This window comes from Ranitomeya variabilis, chromosome 5 (assembly GCF_051348905.1).
Source record: "Ranitomeya variabilis isolate aRanVar5 chromosome 5, aRanVar5.hap1, whole genome shotgun sequence".
NCBI lineage: Eukaryota > Metazoa > Chordata > Amphibia > Anura > Dendrobatidae > Ranitomeya > Ranitomeya variabilis.
This window is the reverse complement of record NC_135236.1, coordinates 654685991-654705217: the sequence shown is the minus strand read 5'-3', so window position 1 is coordinate 654705217 and position 19227 is coordinate 654685991. Positions and strand designations below refer to the sequence as shown.

General features: G+C 46.8%; 1 protein-coding gene across 2 annotated transcripts in view; it reads left to right on the top strand.

Moving 5' to 3' along the window:
- Positions 1 to 19227, top strand: part of EBF1 (EBF transcription factor 1) — a 454089-nt gene that overhangs the window by 399884 nt on the left and 34978 nt on the right. For both annotated transcript variants that reach the window (XM_077266443.1, XM_077266444.1), the window contains exon 11: positions 3725 to 3813. In XM_077266443.1, the coding sequence (XP_077122558.1) occupies positions 3725 to 3813 (89 nt within the window). The remainder of the gene's footprint in view (positions 1 to 3724; positions 3814 to 19227) is intronic.

Here is a 19227-nt window from a genome sequence, read left to right as displayed (position 1 = left end):
CGGGTGGAAGGCCAACACAGTCCCCCGCTTTACCACGCCTTTCCTGCCCTGCACAGACTTTCTGCGTTGCGTATCAGGTTGTTCAACCTCGTCTCGATCCTTCCAGTGGTGGATTAGACATTGCTTATATTGCTCCCAAGTGAGCACGGCAAGGGTGAGGCCGTCCTCCCGGGCTCCATCCGGCCCGGTCCAGGGGGTGTCCCACCGGAGGACCACCCCGTCTGGGCCCACATCTATGGGTTCTCCCATCTGGGTTGGTAGCGGAGGCACTAGCTTCCCCATCGTGTTAGAGGTGAGGATCACCCGCTCCACCGAGAAGAAACGATTATTGCTGGGGTGAGGAGCGCTCACAGGAGCGGGATCGGTCGGGGGAACCGGACCGGCCAGGGGAGCAGAATTGGCCGGGGGAGTAGGGGCACTTTCCATACCTGCGCCTAATGTGATTCCACCGGTGTCGATCCGTTCCGCTGACAAGGACACCGGAATCGGCTGCAGCCCGGACCGCAGCTCCCCCGAGATGGTCTCCTGTGGTGGCTCCGCCCTCCATGGCTCCGTGGTCGGGATAGGTAGGCTCGGCTCCTCCGTCGGCGGCTCTAAGGAGTTCAGATCCTTCACCGGCGGTGGACGCGAGTCCGTCTCTGATGGGTAAGGGCAGGCCGGGATCTCCCCGCTGCTGCTCGAGCACTCGCTGCTCATCATCGCTGTCGGGCATTCGGCGGCAACGCATGCATCGGACTCCGCCATTTCTCCAGGGCCGAGCTTCTCCATCTCCTGCTTCCCGCCGTTGCAAATCAGGGGGTCGTCCTCTGCTTGAGGGCAGGTCCTCACCTTGCAGCCAGAAGCGCAGGGGGCGGTAGCCATTTCTCGCGCCACTCTGGTGGTCTCCTCCCATGGCACGCCCTCCTTCTTCTCCGGCGTAGCAATGGCGGCGGCTTTTGGCGGCAAATGGCGCGGCACAGTCCTTGCAATAAAGTACAGTCCAAGCACAGTAAATCACAGTCCCAAGGCACACATGACCTGATTCTTCAGGCTTAAGTAGATCCTGTTCGTGACGCCAAGTTTTGGAGCGCCCCCACACCGCCGCAGGGCCTAGGGGTACCCGGAGCCGGGCCTCTAGGTCTCAGTCCTGGGGTTGTCACTGTGGCTAGACCCGGTCCGTGGCCCTGTCTGTCAGTGGGGGACGTCCGGTGCAATAAGTGGTGTTGTAACGGTGCAGTTGTGGGGTGCAGGTCGCGGTAAATAACGAGGACACCAGGTTGCAGTCTCTTTACCTCTTTACTGAAGATCTCTGAGTCCTCAATCCAGAATACGGTTCACCAGGCTGCGCAAGTCCGGCCGGTCCAATGGCACTTCCAGAGTTCTCTTCACAGGAGGAAATCTGTGCCTTCCCCCTAGCGCTATGTGTTGTAGTCCTTCCCTGCTGTGCTTACGGAAAGTACCCCACAACTGTTGTGTCTGTTTCTGATGTTCCCTCACAACTCGATTAGATGATGTTCTGCTAATCCTCCGTCCCTCCCTGAGGTTCGGGTAGGAACGGCACCCGTTTGACGGGTAGGCCTGGAGTTCTTCCGGGACCCTAGAGATGCCCCTCTCCCACAATTGCCTCCCAAGACTTCATAGGTGATTTGAGTTAGACAGCCCGCCTGAGACTGACTGTCCTGCCGCTGTTTGGAGTATTGCTTGAAGCTGAATGTTATTCTACTCCCTCGGCGTTCCGGCCACCGGTAGTGCGCCTCAGTAGGATGTTGCTTCGATCTTACAGCACGACTCCTACTGGTATTTCTCCTTTGCGTGATCCCGTTTCTCACTCAGCACAATCTATCTCTCTTCTAATCCTTTCTTGGGTACCGCCGCTACCCGGAGCAGGCACGGTCCCGTTACATTCGTTCTCGTTGCCAAGCCTCTGTCAGGATCCCACCCCTGACAGAGACCCTACTGTATCTTCCCCTACAACACCCTCTGCCACAAGGTGTTGCCTGGTTCCAACCCAGTCAGCTTTCTGATCTAACTTCCTGCCTGACCCCCAGTTTACCCACTATGGTGGGGAGTGGCCTAATGAATAGCACCCTTAGCTCCCCCCGGAGGCCCTGCTGTGAAATGTATTGGTGTCTGTGATACCTGATCAGATGAACTCCTTCAGTGCCATCGGACGCACCATAGCTCCCCATAGTGGCGGAGCCACAGTACTGCAACGACCAGGACTCTGGGGCGCTGCACATGCACCATACACTGAGGACACTAGGATCCAAAACACTGATGACACTGGGATCCAAAACACTGATGACACTGAGATCCAAAACACTGAGGACACTGGGATCCAAAACACTGAGGACACTGGGATCCAAAACACTGAGGACACTGGGATCCAAAACACTGATGACACTGGGATCCAAAACACTGATGACACTGGGATCCAAAACACTGATGACACTGGGATCCAAAACACTGATGACACTGGGATCCAAAACACTGATGACACTGGGATCCACAACGCTGAGGACACTTGGATCCAAAGCACTGACAAAAAAATCAGCAAGGAAATCCTGCCACAATGATCATTTTCTGTGCAAAGCTAAATTTACAGAAAAATCCATAATAAAAAGTAGGTTTCTGGTTTAATATCTGAAATTTGCTGGGGACACGCAGGTCATCTGCAACACTACATTACTTGTGAATTTAACTGGAGATTTTTTTCAGTATGGAAATCCACAGCAAAAAAAAAAATCTGCATCACTGGTTAATCTTCATGTGGGAAAATTCTCCATCAATATGGCTGAGGTTTGTCTGCGTCAGTAAGGCTACTTTCACACTTGCGTCGGTACGGGGCCGTCGCCATGCGTCGGCCCGACGTACCGACGCATGTTGTGAAATAAATGCACAACAGGGGCAGCGGATGCAGTTTTTCAACGCATCCGCTGCCCCATTGTAAGGTCCGGGGAGGAGGGGGCGGAGTTTCGGCCGCACATGCGCGGTCGAAAATGGCGGACACGACGCACAAAAAAAGTTACATGTAACTTTTTTGTGCCGACGGTCCGCCAAAACACGACGCATCCGTCGCACGACGGATGCGACGTGTGGCAATCCGTCGCAATGCGTCGCTAATGCAAGTCTATGGAGAAAAAAACGCATCCTGCGGGCAACTTTGCAGGATGCGTTTTTTCTCCAAAGCGACGCATTGCGACGTACGTCACACGAGTGTGAAAGTAGCCTAAGACGGTGTTAAATCAACAACATTTCTCAGCTTTGTGGGTGGATTTTTTTGGTTAAATGCGGTTTTCAACAGAAATCCTTATCAGAAATTCCTGTGGCTTTTGATGTGTTTGACATAATTTTTGAAGAGTTTTATTTTTCCACTTTTTTTTCCAAGTATTGTTGCAGCTTTTTGATTCGACAGTGTCATATTTGGAGCAGCTTCCATGAGGAATCCACATCCTGCTTCTTATGAAATCCCTGCGTGTGTTTTACCTGTCGAACAGCCGTGAGACATGGAGCCGCGGCGGGGACTAGAACATATTTTTCGAGCACGCCGAAAACACTTGGTTAGCACCCGAGCATGCTCAGATAACACCTTAGCACGGTCACTCATCGCTAATAATGATACATGTAGTAAAAATATTTCCAGTCCACAGGTTGTATTACCAAAAAAATATATGGCTTTATTGCCGTCACATTGTCCTTGAGTAAAAATGTATAGGAATGAAGAAACTCTGCTTGTTTCTTTCAGCTCTAAATGAACCAACCATTGACTATGGCTTCCAGAGACTACAGAAAGTGATACCCAGGCATCCGGGAGACCCAGAAAGACTTCCAAAGGTAACGGGAAATTATATTTGTCCAGAATTTTAATACTGTAAGGCTGTGTTCACACGTTGCATTTTTTTCGGCAAATTTTCAGCTGCTTTTTACAGTACCAGCAAAGCCTGTGAGATTTCAGAAATCTCATGCACACACATTGTTTTTTTTTTTTCCTGGCTGATTTGAAAAACTGCAGCATGTCACTTCTTTCAGCGTTATTGCAGCATTTTTTCAGCCAGAAAGCAACGAGTTAGGCTACTTTCACACTGGCGTTAACTGCAATACGTCGCAATGCGTCGTTTTGCCGAAAAAACGCATCCTGCAAAAGTGCTTGCAGGATGCGTTTTTTCTGCATTGACTAACATTAGCGACGCATTTGCGACGCATTGACACACGTCGCAACCGTCGTGCGACGGCTGCGCCGTGTTGTGGCGGACCGTCAGGACCAAAAAAGTTACATGTAGCGTTTTTTGCTCCCGACGGTACGCTTTTTCCGACCGCGCATGCGCGCCCCCACCTCCCCGCACCTCACAATGGGGCAGCGGATGCGCTGGAAAAATGCATCCGCTGCCCCCGTTGTGCGGTGGAGACAACGCTAGCGTCGGTGACCTCGGCCCGACGCACTGCGACGGGCCGAGCCCGACGCTAGTGTGAAAGTAGCCTAAGGCCGGCGTCACACTAGGCGTAAGTAAATACGGTCCGTTTTTACGCAGTAATTGTCCCAAAACACTGTTCCGTATTCAATGCGAGGATGCGATTTCTACGCACAAATTTATCCGTGTGTCATCCGTGTGTCATCCGTATGGCTTCCGTACAGCGATTTTTTTTCACGCAGGCTTGCAAAATGGACATATCATGGATCCATCGGCTCAAATATTCTTAAAAACATATATACAGTCTATATATATATATATATGTATATATATATATATGTCAGTGAGACACATATATATATATATTTATTTATATTTAATTCAGCGCTAGATAGCAGAAAAGCTGGTAATTCAATTGCCGGCTTTTCATTTCTCCTTCACAAACCGGACAGGATATGAGACATGGATTACATACAGTAAACCATCTCATATCCCTTCTTTTATTACATATTCCTCTATACTAATGTAACAAGTGTCTCTGTGTAAAATTTGGGGTCTCTAACTATTAAATTAAAGGGTTAAATCCCAGAAAAAAATTGGTGTGGGCTCCTGCGCAACTTTCTCTGCCAGAGTGGTAAAGCCAGTGACTGAGGGCAGATATTAATAGCCTAGAGAGGGTCCATGGTAATAGGACCCCCCCTATATCTGGCACTTAGCCTCTCTCTTCCCACTCCCGTGTAGAGGTGGGATATTGGGTAATGAAGGGTTAATGTCACCTTGCTATTGTAAGGTGACATGAAGCCAGGTTAATAATGGAGAGGCATCAATTATGACACCTATCTATTATTAATCCAATAGTACTAAATGGTTAATAAAACACACACACATTAATAAAAAGTATTTTAATAAAATAAAGACACATGGTGTTTTAATATTTTATTATACTCTTAATCCACCTGAAGACCCTTGTCACCTGAAATAAAGTTAAAAAAACAAACAATAATATTCCATACCTTCCGTCATTCAGTCTTGTCCCACGCTGTAAATCCATCTGAAGGGGTCAAATCATTTTACACCCAGGAGCTCTGCTAATGCAGCTGTGCTCCTGTCTGTAAAACTTGGTGAATGAATGGAGTGCAGGGGAATGTACTGTAGTTACCTCGCGTCGCGGTGATGTGCCCTCTACTGGATGCACTCATACGAACTCGAGCGTGGGAACTTTTCAGAATATTTTCTCAAGCTCGAGTTCATATGAGTTCATCCAGCAGAGGGCGCAGCACCTTTGGCTTCTACAGGCTTTTTGTTTCTCTGCACATTCAACTTTGATGTGGTCTGTAGTCATCAATATGCTAAGAGGAGCTCAGAAAGAGACAGACAAAAGAGTTACAAGCCTCTTAGGCCTCATTCAGACATTCATTTTTCACTTACGAGTGTTATCCATGTTTTTCACGGATTGCACTCGTACCTGCGATGGTCTATGTGGCCATTCACACGATTGTGATTTTTCCAAAAGTTTAGTGAAAAATAGTGGAATCATGGCTGATTTTGATCAGACCTATCGGATCAAAATCAGCATCGAAAGTTTATAGGTCCATGAAAAAAATCGGACCATAACTGGATGACATCCGAGTGTGGCCCAGTTTTCACGAACTGTCAGAAAGGAGAAAGTAGATAAACTTTTTTTTTTCTCCACATACGAGAAAAAAATGATGATTTGGTTAGTTTTTTTCAATCAGTATTTGTAAGCCAAAACCAGGCAAAAACAAGCATTTATATTAAAAAAAAATGTCCCTAACCTTTTTAAGTTGTCGGTGGAGACTGGATATCAGCTATAATGCTGCCCCCTGGCAGTCAAGTAGGGGGTTGCCTGACATCTCGTCTTGTCTTATGCATGGTGCACCCCTGTTTATGGCAACGATGAAGAACGTTTTTTAATATGTTTCCTGAAATAGAATAACATGTTGGATTTTTTTCTCCAAAAATGGTACATCTGTCTGTGAGTTGTAATGTTGAGGCACCACACACTGCCTGGGGACTAGTTTGGTGCAGCCGGGTACTGTCCAGCCCCGTTAGAGGAGGTGTCCGGTTTTGTGGTGAAAGTCGACGTGACTGCATACTTCTGTATCCTTACAGCGTGCAGTGTGCATGCCATCAGGATTCTTCAACGTTGCATTTGATTTTGCCAGTTGCATTGCATACTTCCAGCCACATTCCAACTAGACGTGTCTAGTCTAGTCGGCACGTGACCACATATATGCAAATCACATGCTTGTAGTCATGTGATCGCCCACTCTCACCAGCAACACCGAAGAATCCTTACAGCGTGTGTGGTGCGCAGGCTGTAAGGATTCAGAAGTCTGCAGTGACTGCTGACTTAACAGAAGACCACCCAACACTGTTAGTTAAGAAGAAAGTCGATGAGAAAAAAAATTGGACTTTGCAAAAAATAATATAGAAAATATAAAATGGGCACTGGAGAAAAAAAAATACATCAAATATATGAAGGAAAAATTAGCAGAGAGCAAAAGAAACCTCTATCCCTGTTCCGGAAATTCAGGCCTGGACACCAGCAGAGCATCTTGGCAGACCACCCAACCCTGGAAACATATTTTTTTGACATGTCCAATCCTAGGAATCCCTTAACCCAGTTAATGAAACTATCATTAGCCACAGTTTGAAGGAAGGTAAAGTTACATCATCTCCCAGTTCCTCTACAACCCTTGCTGCCAATAATAACATTTCTCTTGAGACGTCTCAGTAGACTCCTCGGGCACGCACTCAATGTCTCTACAACTCCTCACATCCACAGTCCTGTACTCCTCGGCATGTAGGGTCCTGCCTTCACCGGTTACATATGTTCGTGTCATCCCTCCATCATATAGGCTATAACTACCTACACCCCTTCCTTTCCTTCAGTGAGCAAACCAATCTCGGGTCGGTCGGAGCGCATCGGTGATTGAGAGCATTAAGGTCTTTAGAGAGCGCTTTATGAATTATACATCATAATACAATTACATGCCATTACAGCCGGGGATTAGAGACAGCTGACAGGGTTTTGGAATGTAAAGATTAAGGTTGCCTTCAGAAGATGAGCCTTCACAGGTTGGATTGACAGGAGGAAAGACTTGCGAGAAGTCCTACATCCCTATCAGATTGACAAGAGGAAAGAGTTGCGAGAAGTCCTGCATCCCTATAGCTTGACTGGTAAAAGTCTGGGAAGGGCCATGGGTATTGGCCCCTTCCCAGATTAATAACACCAGCCATCATCCGCCCCAGAAATGGTGCATCCTTTGGTTGCGAGAAGTCCTACATCCCTATAGCTTGACTGGTAAGGAAATGAACACATAATAAATAAGGATAAATAGTTCCCGAAATCTAATATATAATTGCCTAGAATACTACTTCCTGCAATTTGTGCCAACTTCCGTGGCTTTGTCCGGAGCTAATGTCCGGAGATAATGTCCGGAGCTAATGTCCGGAGCTAATGTCCGGAGCTAATGTCCAGAGATAAGTGACGTCACCAGTGTCCTACACCCAGGCAGAGCACAGTGGCCCCAGGCAGAGCACAGGGGCCCCAGGCAGCATATGGGGCCCCAGGCAGAGCACAGTGGTCCCAGGCAGAGCACAGGGGCCCCAGGCAGCCTATGGGGCCCCAGGCAGAGCACAGTGGCCCCAGGCAGAGCACAGGGGCCCCAGGCAGCATATGGGGCCCCAGGCAGAGCACAGGCGCCCCAGGCAGCATATGGGGCCCCAGGCAGAGCACAGTGGCCCCAGGCAGAGCACAGGGGCCCCAGGCAGAACATGGGGCCCCAGGCAGAGCACAGGGGCCCCAGGCAGAGCACAGGGGCCCCAGGCAGCATATGGGGCCCCAGGCAGAGCACAGGGGCCCCAGGCAGCATATGGGGCCCCAGGCAGAGCACAGGGGCCCCAGGCAGCATATGGGGCCCCAGGCAGAGCACAGTGGCCCCAGGCAGAGCACAGGGGCCCCAGGCAGAACATGGGGCCCCAGGCAGAGCACAGGGGCCCCAGGCAGAGCACAGGGGCCCCAGGCAGCATATGGGGCCCCAGGCAGAGCACAGGGGCCCCAGGCAGCATATGGGGCCCCAGGCAGAGCACAGTGGCCCCAGGCAGCATATGGGGCCCCAGGCAGAGCACAGTGGCCCCAGGCAGAGCACAGGGGCCCCAGGCAGCATATGGGGCCCCAAGCAGAGCACAGTGGTCCCAGGCAGAGCACAGGGGCCCCAGGCAGCTTATGGGGCCCCAGGCAGAGCACAGTGGCCCCAGGCAGAACATGGGGCCCCAGGCAGAGCACAGTGGTCCCAGGCAGAGCACAGGGGCCCCAGGCAGCATATGGGGCCCCAGGCAGAGCACAGTGGCCCCAGGCAGAGCACACACCAAATCGGAGGCCGAGGGGCCCCGCCAACCAAATCGGAGGCCGAGGGGCCCCGCCAACCAAATCGGAGGCCGAGGAGCCCTGCCCACCAAATCGAAGGCCGAGCGGCCCCGCCCACCAAAGCGGAGGCCGAGGGGCCCCGACCACCACATCGGAGGCCGAGGGGCCCCGCCCACCACATCGGAGGCCGAGGGGCCCCACCAACCAAATCGGAGGCCGAGGGGCCCCGCCCACCAAATCGGAGGCCGAGGGTCCCTGCCCACCAAATCGGAGGCCGAGGGGCCCCGCCCACCAAATCGGAGGCTGAGGGGCCCCGCCCACCAAATCGGAGGCCGAGGGGCCCCGCCCACCAAATCGGAGGCCGAGGGGCCCCGCCCACCAAATCGGAGGCCGAGGGTCCCCGCCCACCAAATCGGAGGTCGAGGGTCCCCGCCCACCAAATCGGAGGCCGAGGGTCCCCGCCCACCAAATCGGAGGCCGAGGGGCTTCGCCAACCAAATCGGAGGCCGAGGAGCCCCGCCCACCAAATCGAAGGCCGAGCGCCCCCGCCCACCAAAGCGGAGGCCGAGCGGCCCCGCCCACCAAATCGGAGGCCGAGGGTCCCCGCCCACCAAATCGGAGGCCGAGGGTCCCCGCCCACCAAATCGGAGGCCGAGGGGCCCCGCCAACCAAATCGGAGGCCGAGGAGCCCCGCCCACCAAATCGAAGGCCGAGCGGCCCCGCCCACCAAAGCGGAGGCCAAGGGGCCCGGCCCCGCCCACCAAAGCGGAGGCCGAGGGGCCCCGCCCACCACATCGGAGGCCGAGGGGCCCCGCCCACCAAATCGGAGGCCGAGGGTCCCCGCCCACCAAATCGGAGGCCGAGGGTCCCCTCCCACCAAATTGGAGGCCGAGGGTCCCCGCCCACCAAATCGGAGGCCGAGGGTCCCTGCCCACCAAATCGGAGGCCGAGGGGCCCCGCCAACCAAATCGGAGGCCGAGGTGCCCCGCCCACCAAATCGGAGGCCGAGGGGCCCCGCCCACCAAATCGGAGGCCGAGGGTCCGCGCCCACCAAATCGGAGGATAAGGGGCCCCGCCTACCAAATCGGAGGCCCACCAACCAAATCGGAGGCCGAGGAGCCCCGCCCACCAAATCGAAGGCCGAGCGGCCCCGCCCACCAAAGCGGAGGCAGAGGGACCCCGCCCACCAAATCGGAGGCCGTGGGGCCCCGCCAACCAAATCGGAGGCCGAGGGTCCCCGCCCACCAAATTATTCTTACATTTGAATAAATAAAGTATATATGGATTCTAGACTCCCGATTCTTTAGAATCGGGCTGCCATCTAGTTCTAGATAAAAGGAAGCAGATATCAAATTAAGGTTCCACAATTATTCAAGCCATCATCATCATGTGGATCTGTCCATTTTCGACACTACCAATACGCTTTCGATTTGGCTTTTCATGTCAGACTTGAATAGTCACATTTGGTGCATCTTTGGCCTGGCCGTGCTCCAGAAAATTAAATTTGCGCCAGCCATGAGCTACGATATAATTCACGCCATCTTTCTAGTGTACATTAGTGTACATTTTTTGGCCATGTCACCCGCTGTTTAGAAAAGTTATATTAAAAAAAAAAATCACAAAATCTAATTGCGCCAAATTTTGTGAATTTTTGGATGCCAGAAAAATGTCATAGAGGAATTTTTACCAATTTTGTTAGCTTTTCATGTCACACCAGGATTATAATTTTTCTGTTTTGGTCATTGTGGTGACACTGTTCATGGGGGGATGCTGTGTTTGGCACTGTTTATGGAGGGCATCTATCTCTGACTCTGTTAATAGTTCACTCTTTTAAATGGGAAAACCTACTTCACAAAACCCAATTAAATATACCCTATAAGGGAATTCTGAACTTATAGAGGGGGTTATTTGTTCAGAGTCTTAATCTTGATTGTCGGAAATGTTACAATGAGTCTTGCTTTGGAGGACTTTATCACATAAGCAATCCATTCATTTGAATAAGCACTGTGTAATGCCTAATTTACTCTGTGGAGGCGCTGCAGGAAACACTGCCAGGTAGACGATCACTAGGGTCCCAGTAGGAATATGCTTATTAGGACACATTCACGTATTCAGTATTTGGTCAGTATTATATGTCAGTATTTGTAAGTCAAAATCAGGAGTGGAACAATCAGAGGAAAAGTATAATAGAAACACGTCCGTCTGCATTTTTCACCCACTCCTGATTTTGGCTTACAAATACTGATGTAAAATACTGACCAAATACTGAACGTGTGAACGTGGCCTAAGGGATTGTCCAGAGCGGAGCAGAGAACCCCTTTAGCCTGGAATGCTTTGATTGTATCATGAAACTTAGGGGGTTAGTAATGGGGGTGTCTGATAGACGCCTCTCCATTACTAAGCCCTGGGCTTGATATCAGCTGACATTACAAAGCTGACATCAATCCCAATCTCATTACTCTGATTGCTAATGCAGCAAGGCAATTCAAAGAGCCCAGGCTAAGCGCCATAAATGGCTCGTCCAATGGATGCACCATTTCTGGGGCGGATCAGGGCTGGTGTTATTAATCTGGGAAGGGGCCAATACCCATGGCCCTTCCCAGACTTTTAATATCAGCTAGCAGCTGTCTGCTTAGCCTTTGCTCGTTATTAAAAATAGGGGGGACCCCACGTTATTTTTTTTGTGTACCCCCTTTTGAATTACCAGTAAAGGCTACGCAGACAGGTGTGAGCTGATATTAATAGTCTGGGACGCTCAATGGTTATTGGCCCCTTCCCAGAATCATAACACCAGCTTTCGGCTGTCTGCTTTCCCTCAGCTGGTTAATAAAAATAAGGGGGATCCCATGTCATTTTTTTTACATTAATTATTTATTTAATATTTTAAATAAGGCTAAAGACCCTTTAGTGCCACATGAAAGGCACTAAAGGGTGCTAGTTTATTATATGTAGGGGGCTTGTGACATTAAATATCTACAGGACAGCTATCCTAGTTATTCGATCTATCTTATATCTACTGTACATAAAATTGCTTTATGAGGCCGGTTTCACACGTCAGTGATTCCGGTACGTGTGGTGACAGTTTCCTCACGTACCGGAGACACTGACTCACGTAGACACATTAAAATCAATGTGTCTCTGCACATGTCAGCGTGTTTTCGCGGACCGTCTGTCCGTTTGAAAAACACGGAGACATGTCAGTGTTCGTGGGAGCGCACGGATTACACGGACCCATTAAAGTCAATGGGTGCGTGTAAAACACGGACACGTATGGGAGGTGGAGCCGCATATTCATGACTGCAATGGGCGGCACCACGTGACCGCTCATACAGAAGCTGCGGCGCGGAGAGGACACTTCGAGGGAGCCGGGTGAGTATTCTATTAACAGCGGGCGGGCGCACAGGGGGTGGGAGGGGGGTGGGGACAGGGATCTTTATTTTAAATACGGAGAAAAGAAAAAAAAAAGGATTTTTCATATCTTCTCTCCAGCGAACGCTGCTGGAGAGAAGATATGAATGGCGGCTTCAGCACCAGATGCAGGGGACAGCGCTTATCTCTAGCGCTGTCTCCTGCGCAGTCCGAGTGGTACCCAGGTGGCACATGGCTGCCGCACGTGTGCCGCACATGTGCCACACGGATGGCCTACGTGAGCTCACGGACACGGATAACTCCGGTACCGATTTTTCCGGTACCGGAATTATCTGGACGTGTGGGACAGGCCTTAGTTTGTAAACTGGCTTTAAATTACATAAAAAATTACAGTATGTTAAAGCTGCTGTTAAAAAAGCATTGCATACGGATTGCATACGCATGTCATATGGATGCTATACTGATGATTGGCGGAAAAAAAAAAACCCTGGCACTCCAACTTTTCAGGCTGAGAATCTCAGCGATTGTATATACCCAGATGTGAGCTAACCCTAAAACCCAAGTGATTGCAGTTAACGATGAAATCACAATCCCGCTTGTTACAATCACAGGAGACCAGGAAGAGAAATGGGGCAATGAGTGCCCTCATCAGCATTATCTTGGTACTTTCAGTATATACTACAATTTACTGTAATATATAGATTATATACCACAATCAATTAAGCCTCCCCCTAGGTTTAAGTAGCCGTAGGAAAAAATGAAGTAAAATGAATAAAACAAAAAAATGTATGTTTAAATTAAAATAAAAAGTATGAACGCTGAAATCACCCTCACCACCCCCTTTCCAAATTTAAAATAAATAAATAAATAAAAACATATTCAATCAATATAAAAAAAATACATAACATACAATAAAAAATATTGCCACCTCAACAAAAGCCCAATTTATGAAAACTTAAAAATAATTTACCTGCACTGCCGAAAAAAACTGAATTGCAATTTTTCAGTGCTATCCCTCCAAACAAGTGCAATAAAAGTGAACAAAAACATCATACGTACCCCAAAATGGTATCGATAAAAGAAATTTCAAGCAATAAACATACAGCTTCATCGGTAGAAAAATATGAAAATGGTGGCACAATTATTTTTAACTATATATATATATATATATATATATATATAACATAATTTTGGTATCGCAGTAATCGTAATAAACTGAAGAATGATGTTGAATCATAATGAACGCAGCAAAAATAAAACCCATAAAACCTTGTTGGAATTTTTTTTTCATCATTTCACTTGGAGTTTTTATTATATGATAAAGGGAATGTATTCATTTAATACAACTATTCCCTGGGAAAGAAAAAAAAAAAAAAGGTCTCAATGGAAAGTTGAAATATTTATGGTTCTTGGGAAAATGTTAGGAAAAAATGCTATAACCAAAAAAATCACCTTTTCGGGAAGGGGTTGGAGATGTGAAATAAAATATAAATAAATAAATAATAAAAAAATAAAAAAATAATAAATACATAATAAAAAAATATATAATAAAACAATACAAAATAATATATATATATATATATATATATATATATATATATATATATATATATATATATATATATCTAATATATAAAGCTGAATGTGTGTGTGTGTGTATGTATGTATGTCCGGGATTGGCATCTGAACCGTAGCAGCTACAGCCACAAAATTTTGCACAGTCACACGTCTGGACCCCGAGAGCGTCATAGGCTATGTTGTGAGGTGAAATTTTAACCCCGCGCTTTCCAATTCACCAAACAATTTTGCCCCTATCTACATAATGGGGAAAAAGTGAAAGGAAAAGTGTTGGAGGCGTCGCAGCTACAGGCACAAAATTTTGCACAGTCACACGTCTGGACCCTGAGAGCGTCAAAGCTATATTGTGAGGTGAAATTTTAACCCCGCGCTTTCCAATTCACCAAACAATTTTGCCCCTATCTACATAATGGGGAAAAAATGAAAGGAAAAGTGTTGGAGGCAAATTAACAGCTGCCAGATGTGAACAAGGGGGACTTAAAGAATGACAGCGATGGCACCAAAGAGTATATACTGTACAGTTGCTAAGGTGGGGCCCCAACATGGGATAATCACACCACCACGGGGATATGAACACACACACAAAATGCGCCACACACTACCACGTGCTCGAACACATATACCACCCTCAGTGCACATTTCACCACACATACACCAACCTCGCCACATAAAAGTAGAAACACAAAAGTCGCCGCTCAAAACTCGCCACGCGCAAAACTCTCCACATGCAAAACTCGCCACACGTGCAAAACTCGCCACACGCAAAACTTGCACACGCAGAAAAATTGCCACACGCAGAAAAATTGCCACATGCACAAAAGTTGCAACACATGCAAAAGTTGCCTCACACAAAACTTGCACATACTCAAAAGGCACCACACATAAAACTCGCCACGCGCAAAACTCGCCATGCGCAAAACTTGCTGCACACAACTTGCTACACTAACCTGTCACATGCAACTCGACACACAAAAAGTTGCTACACGCATGTCGCCACACAAAACTCATCTCACAAAAGTCCCTACATGCATGTCGCCACACGCAACTCAACACACACAACTTGACACACGAAACTCGCCCTAAAACACACACAAGTCTGGTATCCTTCAAAAATAAAAATCTGATTAATAAGCAGACAAACTACAAGAGCAACAAATGTACCATATAGGAATCCGGCAGCTGTCAGTCACATGACCAGTCTATTATGTGTATGTGTGAGCTAATATATACTGCCAGGGGGTGGGCTTACTGTTGGCTGGGGATTTATCAGGCTGCCATTTTAGCTTACAAATACTGAGGTAAAAATACTGACCAAATAACGTGTGAACGAGGGCTAATACAGGAGGAGATGGCATACAGCTATATACTATATACAGGAGATGACACACAGGTATATACTATTTACAGGGGAGATGACACACAGGTATATACTATATACAGGAGGAGATGACACACAGATATATACTATATACAGGAGAGATGACACACAGGTATATACTATATAGAGGAGGAGATGACATACAGGTACATACTACATACAGGAGGAGATGACATACAGGTATATACTATATACAGGAGGAGATGACACACAGGTATATACTATATACAGGAGCAGATTACCTACAGGTATATAGTATATACAGGAGGAGATGACACAGGTATATGCTATGTATAGGAGGAGATGACATACAGGTATATACTATATACAGGAGATGACACACAGATATATACTATATATAGGTGAGATGACACACAGGTATATACTATATACATGAGATTACATACAGGTATATCTAATATATAAAGCTGAATGTGTGTATGTATGTATGTGTGTATGTCCGGGATTGGCATCTGTACCGTCGCAGCTACAGCCACAAAATTTTGCACAGTCACACGTCTGGACCCCGAGAGCGTCATAGGCTATGTTGTGAGGTGAAATTTTAACCCCGCGCGTTCCAATTCACCAAACAATTTTGCTCCTATCTACATAATGGGGAAAAAGTGAAGGGAAAAGTGTTGGAGGAAAATTGACAGCTGCCAGATGTGAACAATGAGGACTTAAAGAATGAGAGCGATGGCGACAAAGAGTATATACCGTACAGTTGCTAAGGTGGGGCCCCGACATGGGATACTCACCACACACGGGGATATGAACACAAACACAAAATGCGCCACACACTACCACGTGCTTGAACACATATACCACCCTCAGCACACATTTCACCACACACACACACCAACCTCGCCACATAAAAGTCGAAACACAAAAGTCACCACTCAAAACTCGCTACATGCAAAACTCGCCATATGCAAAACTAGGCTCACGCAAAACTCGCCACACGTGCAAAACTCACCTCATGGAAAACTCACCTCATGCAAAACTTGCACACACAGAAAAATTGCCACATGTACAAAAGTTGCACCACATGCAAAAGTTGCCTCACACAAAACTTGCACATACTCAAAATGCACCACACATAAAACTCGCCACGCGCAAAACTCGCCATGCACAAATCTTGCTGCACACAACTTGCTACACTAACCTGTCACATGCAACTCAACACACAAAATGTTGCTACACGCATGTCGCCACACAAAACTCATCTCACAAAAGTCGCTACATGCATGTCGCCACACGCAACTCAACACACACAACTTGACACATAAAACTCGCCCTAAAACACACACAAGTCTGGTATTGTCCTTCAAAAATAAAAATCTGATTAATAAGCAAACTACAAGAGCAACAAATGTACCATATAGGAAATACGGCAGCTGTCAGTCACATGACCTGTCTATTATGTGTATGTGTGAGCTAATATATACTGCCAGGGGGGAGGGCTTCCTGTTGGCTGGGGATTTATCAGGCTGCCAATAGCAACCAATCACAGCTCAGCTTCTATTTTGCTACAGTTAATTAACCTGAGCTCTGATTGGTTAATATAGGCAACAAAGACATTCTCAGTATAACAAAGCTAATATATGTTGTGAAATGCTTCTATTTGCTTAGTTTTTGCCTTTTAATAATTACATTTCTATCTATTTGTTTTGTGGTTTTTGTGTGCAGAATAAATTTTTGTTAACACATTCTATTTTGCTAACAGCAGTCATTAACCCGGGCGAAGCCGGGTAGTACAGCTAGTATATATATATAATAAATAAATAATAAATAAATCTTAAAAAAAAATAGCTCCTTATAATTGATGTTCCTGGACCCCGTATAATATGATATAGCAGACAAGGGGTGCAGGGATTCACTGCAGGCACTCCTGGTTGTGAATGGAGTCTGCATTTAACCGTTTATCCCCCTTTTCTGAATACTCTCGTGTTGGTACGCCTGGACGGCGCAGGGTTAAGCGTTACGTTCGGTCCTGTGTGCCGGGGCGTGCTCCTACATACATGTGTGATTACATGCACGCACACGGGAGCAGGCCTCCGCCGCGGAGAATTCTCGCTGAGATTCTGTCCCGTCGGCTCACTGGTGCAGTAACAGCACAATTGTTCAGGATTTATTCCCGTCGCCATATGGTCCGCTCATTACCATACACTCAGCGTCCATATGGAAGCCTGGGATGTGAACTCTGCTCAGTGGAACCGCCAGATGAGCATCTCTGTTTGTGTCATCTGCCATATTTACGTCGTTATGGCAACGCAACATCAATAAAAAAAGGAGACGTTGGCATTTCTCGCCTTAACTCTTTGTTTGGGCAAAAGCATTTGTCATTTTACTGACATTTATACATTGGCGGTATAGATAGCCAATCAGATCTCCTCTTACATACTGTAAACTGTTTTGAGGAAATAAGAGCTACAATCTGATTGGTTGCTATGAGAACAACTAAATAGATTATGCACGAGGAACTGGTTGCTATGGGAAACACGTTCTCTCTTAATGTTGTATACATGAGGCCTACTGTATTTAGAGTAAAGTTCGCCAATAATTAGGATCTTTTATTTCTACTTAGCCCTACTTCTGTCATAAAAGACAACAGCCAATCAGATCTCTTCTGACATGCTGTAAGCTGTCTTGAGGAGATGAGATCTACAATCTGATTGGTTGCTATGATTTACCACATAATAAACTATGGGACACAGCTTTATTTTTGCTGATTTATACACGAGGCCTACAGTATTAAGTCGGTGAATTCACCACTAGTCACAATCTATTCAGTTCACTAATAAAGAGGGTCTTTTTTTTTTCTACTTAGCTCCACTTCTGAGAAAACAGATGACAGCCAATCAGATCTCCTCTTACATGCTGTAAACCACATTAATGAGATAAGAGCTACCCTCTGATTAATTGCTATGAGGTGCTGCCATTATTCTGGCGTTTTCCACACACAACGTCTTTTAAACTGAGGTAATCCTGTCAAGTTTTTCAAGCAGATGACACTTTCGGAAGATTTGGAGTTTTTTTTTCTTTCCTTACGCGTCATTTATGTCTTTTTTTTTTCTATAGTTTTGCCGCCAGCGGGTGTTTGTAGTGTTCCTCGTGTTTTTTTTTATACTGTCGTTTTTTCCGGACTTTTTTTTTTCACTCTGTCAGTGGTTTTTTAAGCAAAAACTATGCTCCAAAAACATGTCTGATCATCTTCTGGCTTTTTCAGCTTTCCCATTGCACAGCACAGAGCATCGTCTGACGAAAGAGTTGACATGCTGCGGATCTGAAAAAAATGAAACGAAATAACGAAAAAAATGCAAGAAAATAAAACCGCAGCATGTGAATGAGATTTTTTTGTAGAACTCAGCGGTTTTGCCGTGCTAAAAAAAAATTCTCAGAAAAAAACACATTAGAAAATACCATTAGGCCCATGTACACACGGCGTCTTTTAGAAGCCGGCGCATCCCTTCAGTTTTCCCAGGTGAAGCCGCTTCAGGAAAATGGCGGTGATTTTACTGTCGGTCTTGTGTCCTTCGCTCTTCACTGTGAAGTAAGACATGTGAAAGCCCCCGGTGAATGAGTACGTCACTTATTTTAACCGTTTCAGGCTTAGAATCTGCAGCGTAAATTGATCTTCTTGTCAAAATTTTCGGATAAATTGGTGATGATTTTGAGATTCTGAGAAAATCTGCAGCAGATAAGTCTTAGGCCCTGTTCACATGTTGCGTTTTTGCAGCGTTTTTTTTTTTAATGCAAATTTTCAGAAGCGTTTTAACAGTACCAGGAAAATCTATGAGATTTCAGAAATCTCATGCACACACCTTGTTTTTTTTTTTCCTGACTGTTTTTGTCAAAGAGCTGCGTTTTTGCAAAATGCGGCATGTCCCTTCTTTCAGCGTTTTTTCCAGCTTTTTTCACCCATTGAAAGCAATGAGTAAGTGCAAAAAATGCCGCAAAAAGAAACCGCCTGGATCAGGTTTTGCTGCGTTTTTGGTGTCAAAACCTGATGAAGTTGAATCATGCCCAAAAGACAAATTTACCCTGACAAATGAGGGGATAAAAAGCACCAAAAACATGGCAAACACTCGGCAAATCCGGCTTTTTAACGAGGCGTCTTT